Source organism: Acinonyx jubatus, chromosome E1 (assembly GCF_027475565.1).
Source record: "Acinonyx jubatus isolate Ajub_Pintada_27869175 chromosome E1, VMU_Ajub_asm_v1.0, whole genome shotgun sequence".
Lineage (NCBI taxonomy): Eukaryota > Metazoa > Chordata > Mammalia > Carnivora > Felidae > Acinonyx > Acinonyx jubatus.
In genome coordinates this window covers 29458342-29475554 of record NC_069397.1, presented here as the reverse complement: position 1 = coordinate 29475554, position 17213 = coordinate 29458342, and the positions used below count along the sequence as shown (strand labels likewise).

General features: G+C 41.0%; 1 protein-coding gene and 1 long non-coding RNA gene across 7 annotated transcripts in view; one reads left to right on the top strand and one right to left on the bottom strand.

Moving 5' to 3' along the window:
* Positions 1-16853, top strand: part of ANKFN1 (ankyrin repeat and fibronectin type III domain containing 1) — a 459993-nt gene extending 443140 nt beyond the window's left edge. For 4 of the 5 annotated variants that reach the window (XM_053211568.1, XM_053211569.1, XM_027034178.2 and 1 more), the window contains one exon: positions 10968-16853. In XM_053211568.1, coding sequence (XP_053067543.1) covers positions 10968-11764 — 797 coding nt within the window. In that variant the 3' untranslated portion in view covers positions 11765-16853. The remainder of the gene's footprint in view (positions 1-10967) is intronic. The other variant, XM_053211570.1, reaches the window with a different exon arrangement.
* Positions 1064-11428, bottom strand: LOC113592641 (uncharacterized). 2 transcript variants are annotated; one of them, XR_008293965.1, is made up of 3 exons: positions 10948-11428; positions 3338-3444; positions 1064-3207 (listed from the first exon to the last, which is right to left on the bottom strand). It is a non-coding gene; the product is annotated as an uncharacterized LOC113592641 (long non-coding RNA). The 2 variants fall into 2 exon arrangements; XR_003412561.2 differs by having other exon boundaries at positions 11078-11420.
* Positions 16854-17213: the final 360 nt, after the last annotated feature.

The following is a 17213-nucleotide window of genomic DNA, read 5'->3' as shown; positions in this document are numbered from 1 at the left end:
ACAGAAGTAGATCAGGAAGTAAATGGGAGGTAAAGGAATGGGACCAGTAAGGATACACTCTTCAAAATCTTGGCTGTTGAAGAGAAGAGTGAGGGAGGGCAGTAGCTAGAGAGGTCTGGGGTTGAAAGCGCATTTTTAAAAGGCAGGATAGATATTCCCTCTGCTGTTCGACAATTTACATAAATCTGCAAATAGCTCTTCCATTCTACTTCCACCTTCATAGCCCTTACCTGCCCTCTGCTCACACAACTTTCCCAGAGTTTTATCTTCTCTTGGCCACGGGGTCCTAAGAAGGTCCCCCTTGGCTGTATGAGGGTGGCCTCTCCTGTGCCACAGAAGTGCCAAACTCTCATATTGGCCAGATGACAGGTTACACGCACTCTCTACTGGGAGGATCTGGCCAATTACATTTGGATTTTATTATTAATCTAAAATGTGAGTGATCATCATTCTGTTGCTTAAAATGTAACTCTCTCTTGGGTCCATTTATTTCTCTGAAGCCAAGATTCCATGGGCTGTGAAACACAAAGACGTGGAGGGAAGCAAATGAAAAATGGAACCCAGTGACAAGGAAACAGTTGAGAGCTTGGAGAAGCATTCAGTGGTCAGATCCCCTCACAAAAGCAAAAGCATTTCAGAGCAATGAAATCTGCTCCTACATACTCTAGCCTCTGCACTAGTGTGGCTACTTTTATTTGGAAACCATTTACAAAGAGGAAAAAATCCAATTTAGAGAAACATCTCCAGTGGGTTGCTCAGAGAGCAAACTTTGCAATACAATTCCATTCTGCGTGGGTAGGGTTCACCTAACTTCTGAGGAGCTGGCTGGAAATACAGAGCCTATCACAAACCTGCCAACCCAAGATTCTGTTTTAAGCCTGTGGAGCACCTTGGATTTGTTTGTGTATATCTGTGTGCGGGGGGGGGGGGGGGTGGGGGGGGGGTGGGTGGAACTCTTTAACTTCCCATTTCTGTGTGGTTTTCAAACACAAAGTAGAACTCCTCCGAGTCAATTAAAATTAAGCATCTCCCAAGGACCCAAGGGGGAAAGTTGGCTCCTAAGAAAGGCAACTCATGGCAGGGGGTGGAATGATTTGGTCCATCACATGTGTATTTTCTCTCCCACTCCTTTTCTGTGGGTACAGTGGTCACAGGCAGCAGCAATTTTTTTTTCCGATACTGCTATTTCTCCTAGTGACACATGGGTGAGGCAACAGAGGGGAGGGGGGTGTTGTTTCCTTCAGATGCATTTGAAGATTATTCTGATCTTCCAATCTGGTAACCTTTTTCCAGATGATTTTAAGATCATTACAGTATAAACTAAACAGTTCAGAAAATCAGCAGGAATCTGAAGATGTTATTTCTCTTGGTAAATTAGAAGGTGAACAAATCCCTGAGGTTCTCCCCATTTATTTAAATTCTTCATTTATAAGTTATTTAAATTCTACTCAAACACAGTGGAAACAGATTCAATGAAGCACACAAAAAAGTACAAATTTGGACACTGATACATTAAAAATGTGAAGATAGATTTTAGGGCAAATATTGCTTATTATTCCTTTCTTTCTGTCCTGCCATGCCCCCTGCCTTTAAGAGAAAGGCAATAGCTTTAAATCAATTATTCTTTCCTGAAATGTCATCTCTACATAACGCCCTCAAAATCCACATCAACTCTACTCTGCTGTTGTTGGCCTGAGCCACAGAGACCAGGAATTGCAACACCCATTACAATGGCAAAAAGGCCAAGCTTCCTAAGCCAGCACTAATACTATGGGCAGAACTTTCATCAAACAGCTCCTGGGTCAGTCAGAGGGGAAACACAAGGTTCTACCAATGCTAGCCTGCCCAGTGGGCCCTGTAAGGGAAATTGAGGAGCACAACCAGGTTTATTAAAATAACAACTGGGCAAGGTGCCTACAATGCTTAATGGAGCATATGGCCTGGATCTGGGGATGGAAGCTGCACTTTGCATTCTTTTCCAGGAAGGGAGGGAGTGGCAGTGGCCTAAGTCCCTGGAAACTCTCCTCAGTGCCCTGGCTGGCATCCTGGAGATTTTCCCAGCTTGTTCTGGGAGGGGTATCCCACTCTAAGCAATAGGTTCCACTAAGTCTTATAATAAATAATACAACCACCATGGAAGTCAAATATTTAGATTCCTACTAGAACAGTGTTTCCCAACTGTGGGTCCATGAAACGACAAGATAATATTTACCACTCCATACCCAAGCCTTTTTTCCCTCTCCTTGGGTTATGACAGTTACAACCAGCTCTTCTTTTAATTTATCTCCTATGTCTCTTGCTCCTAGGAGCTATGGTAAAGAAGTTAGTTATATCATTTACAAATTCACTGCTAAATCTAGGTCAGGAAATACAGTACTGAACTAGATCACCACCAACACAAGACACCATACGAGAGATTATTGTTCTCCTTTATTATCAACAGCATTCTCACAGCAAAGTCTTGAAGTTTATCTGATTACTGGTCTATATTTTAATGAGTCACCTCTTGATAACGTTTTCTAGTTATTTTCTCAGTATTTAAGGGTAGGAAGGCACTTAAAGTGTTTCTAACAATCTAATTTAATCATCCTGGCACCTGTGAAGATACGCAATATAATACCGACATGCTGTAGAGGAAGAAAGGTTCAGAGGGGCTAAGTGATTTGCTCAAGATCAGATACACGGTCAAGGAGCAAGATAAGACTTCAGCCCAGGTTTGTCGGATTTTAAGACAGTTGTTCTTTCTGCTACAACTAGGCTGACCCTTAAGTCAAGCATCACCAAATATGAAACAAAATAATTTAGGTGACTGTTTTCAGGAATTTCTATGGCAGATTACGTAAATTAGCTCTTTCCAGGCTGCTTTCAGTATTGTTTTTAAGAGGCAATCAAATCTCACAATTCTTTATGCTCCCAGATTTCAATATTTATTTTAGTTTCAATCAACTCAACATAACTTATTTTACTGAAAGCTTTGTATGCAACAGAAATAGCACAAGAAGCGAATAATACAATGATAATTAAGTTGCAGTCTTGTTAGGAGATCCTCATGGCCTGCTCAAATGTCAATGTTCAGATTAGATGATCTAGAAAATACAGAAGATTCTGCATGCCCCTTTGCTTGACTCCTTCTTTGGTCCATTCCTTCACTGCCTGACTTCTTCAACATTTACTGAGCAGAAATAAATAAGACATAGTGTATGCCTTCTGGAGTTCATAGTTCAATAATGGAGATAAACATGTAAATGAATAGTTTATAATAAACCTTGATAAATGCAGTAACAGAGATATAAATAAAATGCCATAAGAGCCAAGAGAACGGAGCAACTAACTTTACCTGAAGGAATCAGCACAGGCTCTCCCTGGGAGTCTTAAAATAGGATTCCCCATTGAAAATTAGAAGGTCAGACCTTTGAAGCACACCTTCATATACTCCTCAGTCCCCTGCAAACAATAAATGTTCACTATTTGTATGCTGAGAGGTCAAAGTATAAACTGCTCTTGCAGAGTGTTTTACCTGACTGTGGGCTGGAAAGGGAAAGAAAGTGCCACAAACTCCTCAGCAATTGCTTATAGTTACAGTCATATTTACTATCAGACTTCTAGTGGATTTAATGGTGGCCCTAAAACGATTATGTTCATGTCCGAACCCCCATAACCTGTGAATGTGACCTTATTTGGAGAAAGGGTCTGGGTACACATGTAATTAAGGATCTTGAGATCATCCTGGATTATCAGGGTGGGCCCTAAATCCCATGACAAGTGTCCTTACAAGAGACAGAAGAGTCTATATGAAGACAGAAGTAGATATGGGAGTGATGCCCCACAAAGAACACCAACAGCTGGAAATGGCAAGAAAGCACTCTTCCCTAGAGCCTCCAGAGGGAGGGAGTCCAGCACAAATGACACCTTGATTTCAGACTTCTGGCTTCCAGGGCTGTGAGAGAATAAATTTCTGTTGTTATAAGCCACCCAGTGTGTGGGGATTTGCTATAGCAGCCCCAGGAAACTAATATAAAGCTTAACATGTTTCTCTAACAGCAGCAATATCAAGAAGCTCTTACTAAAAGTTGAATTAATGTAACTCAGTGTGCGTCCCACACAAAGTAGATTAGGTAACGAGGTCCCGGCCCTCAGGAAGCTTCCATGGAAAGCCATGAAAATGCTACAGTGGGGGCACCTGAGTGGCTCAGTTGGTTAAGTGTCAGCACAGAGCCCACTTTCGATCCTCTGTCCCCTTCTCTGTCTGCCCCTTGCCCAGGCGCTCGCTCTTTCTCTCTGTCTCAAAAATAAACGTTAAAAAAAAAAAAAAATGCTAAAGTGCATAGGAGCATGGCAGGCCTTTGGAGACAAATCTGCAGGCGAGTTTCTATCCTGCTACTTACCAACTGTACATGAATTAGAAAATTTAATGAGCCTAAGCTTTAGTATGTATTCTTATCTGCAAAATTAGAATTGTTATAAGCATTAAATAGGATAAAGCACCTAGAATACTTAGCATAATGGCTGGCCCACAGTAAGCACTAAGAAAATGTCATTACTATTGTAGACACAAATGAATACATGTGGACAGCTGAGTAGACAATACTGACCAGATAGAGAAGGAAGTTCAACTAAAGTCAATTCTTTGGATCTTATTTCCAGCCCAGTTTCAAATCTTCAGTTAACCTCTCTTCTTCATCACAACGATGGCACCTGTTGCTGTCATCATCAAAAACAGCTGATAGTTCCGAGACCCTATTCCTGGCAGTACCCAATTTTTCTCACAAAGGAGGAGAAAAAGTGCTCTCTAAAACTTGTTTTAAGATTATTAAAGCCGTTCAGCCCAAGCCGTTATCCAATTCACTCCTTTTAACTTGAAAATCTCTTTATAATCTATCTTCTTCCCTACCTCATGTCCTTCCAACTTTTTCACCAAAAACCAATGCCAGCACTGGTGCTCACAAGTGACCACTTCTTGTTATGTCCGTTAACCTACCGTTCTTCTATCTTTAACAGTTCCCTCTCCAGTGGTTCCTCCTCTACCCACAAACATCTTCCCCCAACCTTGCAACGCATCAGGCTCCCATCCCATCTCCTCCAGGGATATCTTGGCCAACCTCTCAAGCTTAATCTGTCCCAAATTAAATTTACCATCTCTTCTACTGCCCAACCCAACCCAAATCTACTGCCTAACCCTGATGCAATTTAACTCCTCTGGTTTAATGCTGATACTATCATTCAGACACTAAGCCTTGAAACCTGCTAGTCACTGCAGGGCCTTTACACTTGCCTCTCCAAGTTGTCTGGAGCACTTTTTCCTCAACCTTTCACATAGCTGGTTCCTTCCAATCATTAACATCTTACCTAGACTCCCTTTTCTACAGGGATTCCTCCCTTAGCTACATTAGCAAAAGAACCTTCCTCCCAAGTCACTCTCTAGCTGAAACCCAGTTTCATTTTCTTCACAGAACTTTGCACTATCTGAAATTAACCTTATGTGGGGTTTTTTTTTGTTTTTTGTTTTTTTTTTTTACTTATTTAATCCTTTCTCTGTGCACTGTGTAAAAGCAGATACCATATCTGCCTAGCACAAAATACATGCCTGGTAAACATCTTTGAATAATTTTCCTGGATTTCTATTTTCCTCCACATAACCACCACTCTTACACAGCCCCACAACCTGAAAAAGATAAATATTTAAAAGAAACATAGCTTGGACCACAGCCTTCTCATTGGCCTCCCTGCTGTCTGTTTCCTCTCCATCCAATTCCTCTTATATCCAACCTGCTACATAATTATCCTAAATCACACCTCTTGTCAATTACTTCTTCAAAATTCTTCAATAGCTACTCATTGAGTACAAAATTCTTCAATAGCTTACTCACTGAGTACAAAATTAGGTACAATCCTTATCTAAGATTTACTACTCACTTCTGGCTCCACCCTACCTTTTAAAAAATTAAATTCTCTCTTTTGGCCATTTATTTTGAAATAGAGAAACAGTAGGTTGCAAAGAAATGTACAGGAATTCCCATGTACCCTTCCCCCAACTTCTCCAACATCAACAACTTACACAGCTCTTGTATAATATCAAAACCAAGAAGCTGGTACAATCCATACAGCTTATCCAGATTTCACTAGTTATGTATACACACTTGTGCATGCATGTGTGTAACCGTGTGCATGCAGATGCACACAAGCACTCAGGCTCCCTTGCATAGCTCTTGTTTCACACGTGTACTTGGGTAATCACTACCATAACCAAAATATTCAACTGTACCATCACCACAAAACTCCTTCTTTTCCCCCTTACTCATCCCCCCATCCCTACCCCTGGCTACTACTATCTATTCTCCAGCTCTATAATCATTTCATGAATGTTACATAAATTGAATTCTTTATTTTTATTGATAAGTAGTATTCCATAGAATGGATGTACCACAGTTTATTTAACAATTCATTCACTTAAGGACATTTGGGTAGCTTCCAGTTTAGGGATAATACAAATAAAATTGCTATGAACATTCACATACACAGTCCTGCATGAAAATAGTCTTAATTTTCCTAAGATAAATTCCCAAGAGTGCAACTGCTGGCATCTTACTTTTGTAGCCTCACTTTTCCAAAATTCCTCCTGTTCCCATATCACAGTCAAATAGACTACTTGAACTGTTTCCTCTTCTTCTCTGGTTTCTAATCCTCTCATCATTTGCATATTTATTATTAATAGCTGCCTAAACCACTTTTTCAAAGAGGATGAAGAAATAAATTAATTTATGGGGTGCCTCAGTGGCTTATTTGTTGAGCATCTGACTCTTGGTATCAGCTCAGGTCATTATCTCACCGTCATGAGATCGAGCCCCACGTCGGGCTCCTTTCTGAGCATGGACCCTGCTTGAAATTCTCTCTCCCTCTCTCTCTGCTCCCTCCCTCCCTCCATCCCCCTAAATAAATAAGTGAACAAACAAACGAACAGTTATTTACATGAAGGAAAAAATAAATAAAAGATGATGGAGTATTTTATCAATCCTGTCCCACTGAAATGTGATCTCTTTCCTATAAACCTGCATCATATTTGCTAAACTTCTCTTATAAAATGTATGTTCTACCAGTCTCATAGATGCATATATGCCCTATACTTCCATTACAACAGTAAACTCCCTGGAGACAGATCATTTCTTATTAATTTCATATTCACTCTGGCACCAAGCACACTGTTTCTGTTATAGCAGGAGCTCAAGCAAAACAGAATCTTCATTGTTGAATGAATGGATGAATTAAATATATTTGCCCTAAGAGGGCTCTGATTTAACCAGGAATCCAGGATGTTATATTTGCATTAAAAAAGACAACTAATAATACAAGTCTATACAGGCTAAGTGCCAAAGGACAATAAAAGCAAGAAATGTTAGAGAAGTGCAGAGAAGGCAGCAATCTTTTCTGGGGCAGTTGAGGAATGCTTCTTATTAAAGAAGGCTATTTTTGAGGGAAACCTTGAACAGATGAGTAGAACTCAGAAAAGTAGAAAAGGGAGTCCTTTTTGGTAGACATTATTTAAGAACAGTATATGGATTGATCTCATTCTTTGTAGCTTCTGGATAATATTCCACTATACAGATGTGCCCAAAGTTTTAACCGATTCTCCTGATAGTAGACATTTAGTATGCATCAGTTAGAATTAAGTTTGGATCCATGTTACGGAAAATCCAAAAGGAGTGTCATACACACAAGATACTTTATTTCTCTCGTGTGAAAGAAGCCCACACGTAGACAATTCATTGTTGGTACGTGGACTCCATGGTCTTCAGACTCCATGCTCCATTTTTCACCTCCACCACACTAGCATATGGCTTTTTCTCCCAAGGTTGCCTTATGAGCCTAGCCAACACATCTTGTTACAGGCAACTGAAAGGAAAGAGAAAAAAAAAGGGGCCTACCTCAGAGCTAAGCCAGCTCCCTTTTTGCAGACTTCCAGAAGTTTCACACAATACTTTCAGTTCTACATCATTGGCCAGAACTTAGTTATATGGCCATACCTAGCTGAAAGGGAAGCTGAAAAATTCAGTCTTTCACATGAGTGCATTGCTGTCTCAAAGGAAATTTAAGATTTGTAACCAAAAAAGGATAATAGATATTGGGTAGCAGCCAGCAGTTAGAGAGAAAAACTGAAATCTTGCCCTGCCAATGAGTAAGCACACACATCATCTTCCATAGTCAGGAAAAAGAGAAAGAAAAGAAAATGAAGCACTTCACAACCTGACCCTGAAATAAACAAACAAGCCAAGAAAGAAGGAAAGAAAGAAAAGAAAAGGATTACATCTGGTTCTACTTCCTAAAATAGAAGAAACTTTAATCCTGTTTGTGTAAATTACTAATTCCCTTACAAAACAAAATTTTTCCCTGGAGTCTGCAATATTCTTATGATAACCATGTCCGATTTCCCACCATGAACAAAGTAACTATAACCTTGTATTCCTGTGGGTTTTTACTTTAAATACCTGTTGTATTTTTTAATCAGCAAGCCAGTCCTGAAGTTGGACTCCCTCACAGAACTTTGCAAGTAAGCTATTTTTCTTAAGTGATTTTTCTTTTCCTAATACTTTGGTGCCTCTAAGTCTTCCCTCACAGCAGTCTCAGCCACAGGATTATTTCTTATTTTCACTATTATAAATCCCACTGCAGTAAACAGCTTGTAAATGCCTCCGTGTATACACACTGACAATTTCTCAAACATAGATATCTAAAAAAGAACTTGCTGGGACAAATGATATGCACATTTTTAATATAGTCTACTTAAAAATGCTATTGGCAGAACGGTACTAGTTGATCACACCATCACTATATGAGCATCCCTGACTTCCCACACATCAACAACACATGAGAGTATCCCTCTTTTCATTTTTAGCAAATCTGATAGGCAAAAACATGCCTTGTTGTTTCAACCTGCATTTCCCTAACTACCACCTAGTTAGTAATTACAGTCTATCTAGGTTGAACATCTTTATTATGTTTATTGACCATTTGTATTAATTATTCTTTGAAGGACGGGTTATCATCTGCCCATCTGGATGGTCTTTTTATGGATTTAGAGAAGTTCTTTAGATATTCTGGTTATTAATCTTTTGTTATACATATTATCACAGTTTTCTTCCAATCTATCTCTTACCTTTTTACTTTGTTTATAGTATCATTTGTTTTACAAAGTATTAAACTCTGATGTAGTCAAATTTAGCAGCCAATTCTCTGACTTCTGGGATTTTGTCTTGCTTACAAAGACCCTGCCACCACAAAATTACAAACATATCGTCTTCTATTACTTGAAGGGTTTGCCTGTTACATTTAAGCTGCATGAAATTTATTTTTATATATGCTATAAGGTAGGATTGTCTCTAATTATTTTACTAAAGGGATAACCAATTGTCCCAACACTATATCCTGAAGATCTATCTATCTACTCCCTTACTTTGGAATATTATCTTTAAAACTATTAAAGATATTAAAGTTTTTTAAAGATATTAAAGATATTAAACTATTAAAGAATTAAAACTATTTCTGGACTTTACTTTTCTGTTCTATAAATCCATCTGCCCATTTATACACCAATACTACAAAGTTTTAGTTGTCAAAACTCCGTAGTATTTTTTGATATCTGGTAAATCAGAAATCAGGCTCCTCCCTATTGTATCTTTTAAAGGGTGGGGGGCACCTGAGTGGCTCAGTCAGTTAGGCCTCCAACGCTTGATTTCATCTCAGGTCATGATCTCACGATTCATGGGATCAAGATTCTCTCTCTCCCTCTCTCTGCCCCTATACCATTCCTGTGAGCACTCACAAGCTCGCTCACTCTCTCTCTCTCTCTCTCTCTCAAAATAAATAAACTTAAAAAAAAAGCTGGCTGTTCTCATAAATTTTCTCTTCCAGGTGACTTTAAACATCAGTTTACTAAATTCCTTTCAAAAATCCTACAGATATTTTTTTTTTATTGAGATTGCCTGATTTGTAGATTAGCAGTTTTTCTTTTTAAGAGAACTTGCATGTTTTTAAATTAGCATGTATGTACCAACTACCTATGTTGGGATGAGTTCTGTGGGAATTCAAAGCATTTTTAAGACATCCTTGCTCCACAGTAACATACCATCTGATTGGGGGGGGGGGGGGGAATAGATATAAATAATGAGTGCATTAAATGATAAATATCTTTAGAATTAAAGTTGTGGCTCATTTATGGTCACTATAGTATGCACTTTGAGGCTTATTTCTGCCTGTCATTTTACTTCCGTTTTTGTTTTTTCTTTGGCCTTTTTTTTTTTCCTTTTTAAACACCTGACAACTAGGTAAATATTTATAAACATAATTGATTTATACCTTAGTCATCCTAGGTAAGAAGTTTTATTATCATTCCCATTTTACAGATAAAGAAACTGAACCTCAAAGAAGTTAAGTAGCCTTCCCAAGATCACAGAACAAGTAGGTGGAGGACAGCTAAGATCTGAAACTGTTTCCCAGACTTCAATCCCCATAGTTCCACCTCTTCTTCCCTCCTCCTTTTAAGTTCCTGCTACTTTATCGAATGCAAAGCTCATCTCTGAAATAAGGATAGGAAATGAATAAATGAGTAGCATGCAATTTTTTAAACTGTTTCAGCCTCTGTACAAGCCCAGCAAATAATAAAAGCGTACAGGGAGAATAAGGGCACGTTCCGCTCTGCCGCTGTCCAGGTTGGACCTGTCCCGAGTTCCTCTCCCTTTCCTTTAAGCTAAGCACAGGACTCATTACATAATTTATAGAGCCCTGTGCAAAACCAAAGCGTGGGGTCCCTTGTTCAAAAATGATTGCTACCTTCAAGAGGTAGACCGTTAACAAAGCACAGGACCCTTCTAGGCACAGGGGTGGGGAGGGCTCAACCACATGGATACTATGCCCAAGAAGCAGGCCCCAGCTAAGAGTTTCTCTCTCTTTTCTAACCTGGGTCTCTGGCTCTGTAGATTCACAGCCCTGCTCTGATGAAGAAGGCTGCTCAGAAGTCTTCCTCCCCACTGACAGCGACTACGACTCCAGTGATGCCCTGAGCCCCCGAGACCTGGACCTGGTCTACCTGTCATCACAGGATATCGCCCAGCAGGCTCTCAGCGGCCTAAGTGGCAGCGCCCCCGACGTTCTGCAGGTGCATGACATGAAGAGTCCTCTGGGATCGGGCCAGGACCCCCAAGGCCGGCCCCCGGGGCCGGATCCCGACCACTCGTGTGCCGAAGTCCTCCACAGCCTGACCCTCACCGGCTTCACTCCCAAGAACCACGCCAAGATGGCGCCGAGCGCCAGGCCGCCGCTGGGCTTCCTGGGAAAGCGGAAGCCGGCTAAGCACCAGCACTATGGCGGCTTCAGCCGCCACCACCGCTGGCTGCGCATGCACAGCGAGACGCAATCGCTCTCGCTCTCCGACGGCGTTTACACGCAGCACGTGTCTCGGGCCTGCGCCCTGACCCAGGAGCCCGCGGAGGCTGAGCGGCTGGGACCTTCCCCCGTTGGGTCCCGGGGCCTGGTTCTGGCCCACGCCGCAAGCCTCCCTGAGGAGGGGAAGAGCAGCCTCCAGGATGCGAGGCCTGCTGTACGTCGCATCTACGTGGAGCCCTACCGCGCGGCCCTGGTGGACGCAAAGCCCTGGGCTGCCTTGAGCCCGGCCCCCGGGGGCCACTCGGCCCTACCCAGCCCCACCGGCTCGGAGACGAGCCCCGAAGGCCCCACCACCTCCCCTGTGTCAGAAATACTCAGCAGCATGCTTTAGGGAGTCCTGCAACTGGCTGTCCTGATCCATAGCAAATCCCTGCATTCTCCATCACTCTCCCTCCAGCCCGGCCCCCACTGTGTCCCCAACCCTTTTCAAATGGTTTGAAATGTTAAAATTCCAAAGGTTACAGGTTCAAGTCCCTTTTTTTTTTTTTTTTTTTTTTTAGGATAGAGTTAGGTGGAAGTGAGAGTTGCCAGTGTTGTTCCCGGTTCAGGGCATACAAGAACTTTTGTGTCAACATGGAGTCCTGGACTATTTAGGGGCACCCATGGCTGAAGTAGGGCAGCCTAAAGAGCCACCTCAGTTCTGCAGCTGGCTCTGTAATCTGACCTTTGGGTTTAGGGCTCTTTCTTGAATTTGTGATTGATGGGGAGGAGTTCTAGAGATGAAAGTAAGATTAGCATTGTTTTTCCTTCCGTTCTAAACCTTCAGAAGAGTTTAAGGGAAAGAAGCCCAGGTTGCGTCTTCAGGGCACAAAGTCAAGTGGACTTGACCTGGGTTCCCAGTCAGCCAAGCCAAGTCATTCCAAAGTGCAGGGTTCTCAGTTGGTCACCAAATCAAATTTATCCATCAGCACTGATGGTAGGCCTAAAACAGATCTTTTCTTCATTTAGTGCTGTGTGGAAATCACCAGAAGCAAAAGTAGAGGATGCTTTGCTTCTAGCTTTGTCTTGCAAAGGTAAAACAGGGCAGGAAGCAGGACTTCCTGCACACTCAGCTCCCGTTCAAGCATGAAAATGGTCCTTGTATTGTTCAGGGTGCAAGGAGATAGCTGAATTAAGTGAAAGCCTCAGTTAAAGACAAGACAGAGAGTGGGAGAGAAAGATGGGCAAAAATGCATTTTTTCTACAATCCTAAGATAAGTAAGTCCATGGGGCTTTGTCTCTGAAAATGATGGTGGATCTGCTTAGATTCTTAGGTGATGGAATTGTCATTGAATGAGAAAGTGCCCTTCAGATATGGCCAGGCAGCTGATGAAGTCCTTACAGACACACTGGCACATTTACTCACCCCTACATCACAGGTCATGGGACAGATTGCCCAGGGCTTGGGTTGCTGGCTTCCCCTTTTCAGTTCACCCCTTCCAAAGTCCACTTTGCTCTGAGGTCAGCTGGCCCATTGGCCTCAGGGAAAATCCTCAGGGACAGAAGTCCCTGTCAATGGTTCCAAAACTGCTTAGAGACACCTGAAAAAAGTGTTTTGGTCTCAATGCCTCCCACCTGCCTTTCTCACAAATGAGAAACCCAAATCAAAGAGAAATCACACTGCATATTCCAAAAAGGCATGAGCCTTCTCTCATTTCCTGGAGCCAAGACTCATTCAGTTTACTGATATTCTAAATGGTCCTTTTCTGCTTCACAGGCATTTTGGTTAAATATTGCTCTTTATGGGCCCTACCCCTGTCCTCACAGTTCTACCATTCCTCCTCATGGGAGTTCATACAAAGTCCCCTGTTCACAATGTTATTCCGATCCCTTCCATTTTTAAAACATTTGATTTAAACATAAATAATTACCCTGGTGGAAAGGTACAGATTTGGCCCATGGCCTATGGTCATTAGAAAACGAAAGCCCAGAGCTCAATCTTTATTTTTTTAAGAGATTTTATACTCAGTGAACCACCACCCCCCATCCCCCCACCCCCTCACCGCAGAGAATCTTGAGCAGAATCACTGTGGCTTCTTTTCTATGCCTGCAAGTATTTTAAAATGCAGTTTTCTTCTGTTCTGAGTGAACTCTATGTATATGGAGTATTAGAGTTAGAAAGAACCATAAAATTAGTCTAAGTGCTTGCGTTTGTTTATAGATGAGTCAAAGCCGAGAGAGGTTAAGTGACTTGCTCAAGGTCACAGAGCCACTGTAGTCTCAGAGTTAGGGTCAAAACCCGGAACCATTCCCTTTATAGTAGGTTGGCCCATTGGGAATTGGTACACACCTAGTCAACTTTTGATCGACTGTAGACTACTTACTGAATTTGTAGATTATCTCTTTTAATTCCAAATTCAACTCCTTTTCTCAACCTTTACCTAACAATTTCCATTATCACAGAGCTCCTTGTTGCCAGGAAATACAAATTTCACGTAACAGGCATCTAAGCTAAGTTACTTAAAAGGCAAATTTAGAGAAATGTCACTTAAAATTACATACCACATGACTCCCCTTTAATAACAAGAATGACAGTCACCTGCACTCAATTTCTATTTATTTCTAATTATAGGACAAGATTATATATGTTGAATGCTGGAATTGCCAAAACTAAGAAACCAAGTGATTCTCTGATCATGACCTGTCTGGTGGCATGAAACAAAATTTGTGACTGTGAATTAGATGGGAGGCATTCAGCAGGCAGCAAAAGCAGAGACCAACCCACCCTTCTGGACCCTCAGATTCTGGCACATTGGACCAAATAATGACTCATGAAGTAAAATTGCATTAAATCCAAACCCACTAACTGATATTGGGAACATGGTTTATTTTTTCACCTTCTACGAAGAAAAGAGATGCATTCCCATGAAATGAATAATGCACATTCAATTTCAATGGGCATAGTCCACTTGAAAATGCATCTTCCTGGCAATATTCCTATACAGAAGTGGATGTTATATCCTCAGTAATTAGCCATTTGTTCAAGCAGGTTTCCTTCACTTGTACCTCCACTTTGCAACATCTTGTGAGCCTGTTCTAGATTCCTGGAAGGGACAACTATGTTCTCTAATTCACAATCCTTTATTCATTTGTCCAGGCCACTCATTACAGACACTTTACAACATCTGAGGAGTTTTTTGTTTGCTTATTTGTTTTATTTTATCTTGATGGCTTTGTTATGTTTTGGATATGATGAACTTTTTGTCTTTTTTTTTTTTTTTTTTAAGTCCAGACTGGGAGCCTCTGGAGGAAATATTCCTGTCCCGGGTCTTCTTTTCCATAATTTTTCTACCATGCTTAACTCTCACTTGTGTTATCCAGCTCTCATCATTTGTGAAAACGCTCAAAAGTTGTTGACCAGGGCCCTCTCACATGTCCCTGTCTCTATTCTAAGTCCCACAGAGAACAAAAGAACAAAGTATGAAACATACTCCCAGGCCACAAGGAGCTCACAATCTGATAGGAGTGTAGCCATCGTCACTGTACATCTTCCCTTTGAAGTTTTAGAAAAGGCAACAGCCCGTCTCCTCAGCCAGGCTGACATAGGGCATGTTGGGCTAGAGATCATTGATTTCACTCTTGCTGGCTATTGAGAAGGGAAGACAGCCTGGAAAATGCAAGTCTCCAATGTATATGCTTCGCAACCATTTACAAGGCTGTCACATCCTCTTAATTGGTGAGGGGAACTGGGAGACAGTAATTAAAAACATTTACTCTAGGGAGTGGGTATTTTAAGAAGTGGGTACTTAAAGATGAGACCCATTCCATTTTAAGAACATTCACTAATGCTCAAAGCAATAATTACACTGGATAGAATGGTTCCATTTGGTTTGAAAGTTGAAGCCAGTTAGTAATAATATTCCTCCAGCCCCCATTCCTGAAGGATCCCAAAGCACTTTATGAAAAGCAATGACTGAAGCCTTGTTGTACTCCCCTAAAAAGACCTTGTCTGGGAGCCACCTGGCAAGCACCCACCCTATCCTTGCCAGGAGATCGTGCCAGACAAGTGGGAAAGAGGATTGGCCTCTCATTTATTGTTATCCTGCCACACAAAGGTACACTCTGGGGACTGCTCACCTCTTCCCTTGAAGACAGCAACTTTAGACAAAGAGGCATACTAGAAAATCCCAACCCCTTGCCCCCTGCCTGCTCCTCACACTCCACCCAAGCCGTACTCACTTTCTCTTGGAGAACTATCAACTCAAGCTGTTAAGGGGTCTGCAGTGGACTCAAGTTCCCTAGTTATGTCAACAGCACACAGAAGTCACTGGCTTCTTAAAACTGATACTGTTGGAAAGATGATGCCATTACCTGCCGATTCTCTCCAGTTTGTCTGTAGCAGAGCTACAGCCGGGAGTGTGCATCTCTTGGTATGTTTGTTTATTGAATTGTAACATACCAATCAGAGGGGGTAGTTATCAATTAACAAGAGAACACTCTCAGAGAATTGAAAGGGCTACATCATCACTTTAAAAAGTCTAAATATTTTCCCAGATGATTCAGTGACGCAAACCTGAAACTTTTTTTTTTTTTCCTCCTGGTCATACCTTTAAGGAAAAATTTAAGGGAGCTGTTTGGAAAGCAATGATACCTCTTCATAGGTAGTAGAGTGAACAAGGGAAAAACTTGTTTCTCTGCCGGCCCCCTCTCATAAGATGTTCAAACACATGGCTTATGACTGTTAAGCTAAACTTCAACAAGGCCTTACAAACAACAAGGGTAGTGTATTTGAAACTATGTTGCGCAGTTTGGAAACTTATTCTAAGATCCTAATTCAGAGTTTTTCTGAGGTGTTGAACTTTGCCATTAGCAAAAAGTATTTTTAGAAAAATCCATTGACTGTTTATGAAGCACTGATTTTGCCATATTTCGGGTCTCTGGTTTTTCCACCACATCTGTACCCAGTGGTTATATTTGTGGGTTTTTTCAATTATTTCTTCTATTTCCATTATTAATGAATTTGTAAAATAGTTATTCAAAAAGACAGTTGGTTTTGTTTAACCATCAAATAGGTTTCACAGTCTATTGTGAAAATATTCTATTTTGATAAAGGATGTAGGAGGTTTGTTGTGGTTGTTTTAAATATTACCCCAGGGTCCTTCCCCTCCAGATATACACATTTTTTTTTATTTTAGCAAAAGCCAATATTTAACTTAGTGGCAAATGTTATCAAGCTATTAGTTAATGCCCTTTGGTCCTCTCCCTTCAGTCCACGACATGAAAATCTGAATATGCTTTCACAGTAACTGGTAGCTGATTTATAAAAACCAAATCTGGCAAATTTTTCTCTCAAGTCTGTCTGAGTTGCTGTGTTACTTCTTGCCCTGTGACCAACCAGATGTTTGGGATATCCCATCTACGTGGCCACAAGCATCAGTTTAATGGTTGTGATAGAAAAAAGAAGTGTATATGAGTGTGTGTGTGTGTGTGTGTGTGTGTGTGTCTGTGTGTCTGTGTGTAGTGGGGGAGGGCTGTTTCATAGAAAAAGTAATTTTTTGACGTTCTATTAGGCAGTGTTTAACTGCTTCCTGCCTCATGTGTACATAGTGATTTGGCTGATCATTGGTTATTTGTTCAGAACTTAATGTATCTTGTTGCTACGTATGCAACTGAGTGTATGTAAAAGTTTAGACTTCGGTACATTATCTGCACAATTTTGTGTGCTTTAAACCTCTGTAAATGTACAGATGAATCATGTAAGGTGTATTAAACGTGACCTCTACTCTTGAAACAATAATATTTTATAGTATGTACTTTTGCAAACTATTTGAACATTTTAAATGGATATTGTAAATGGCCAG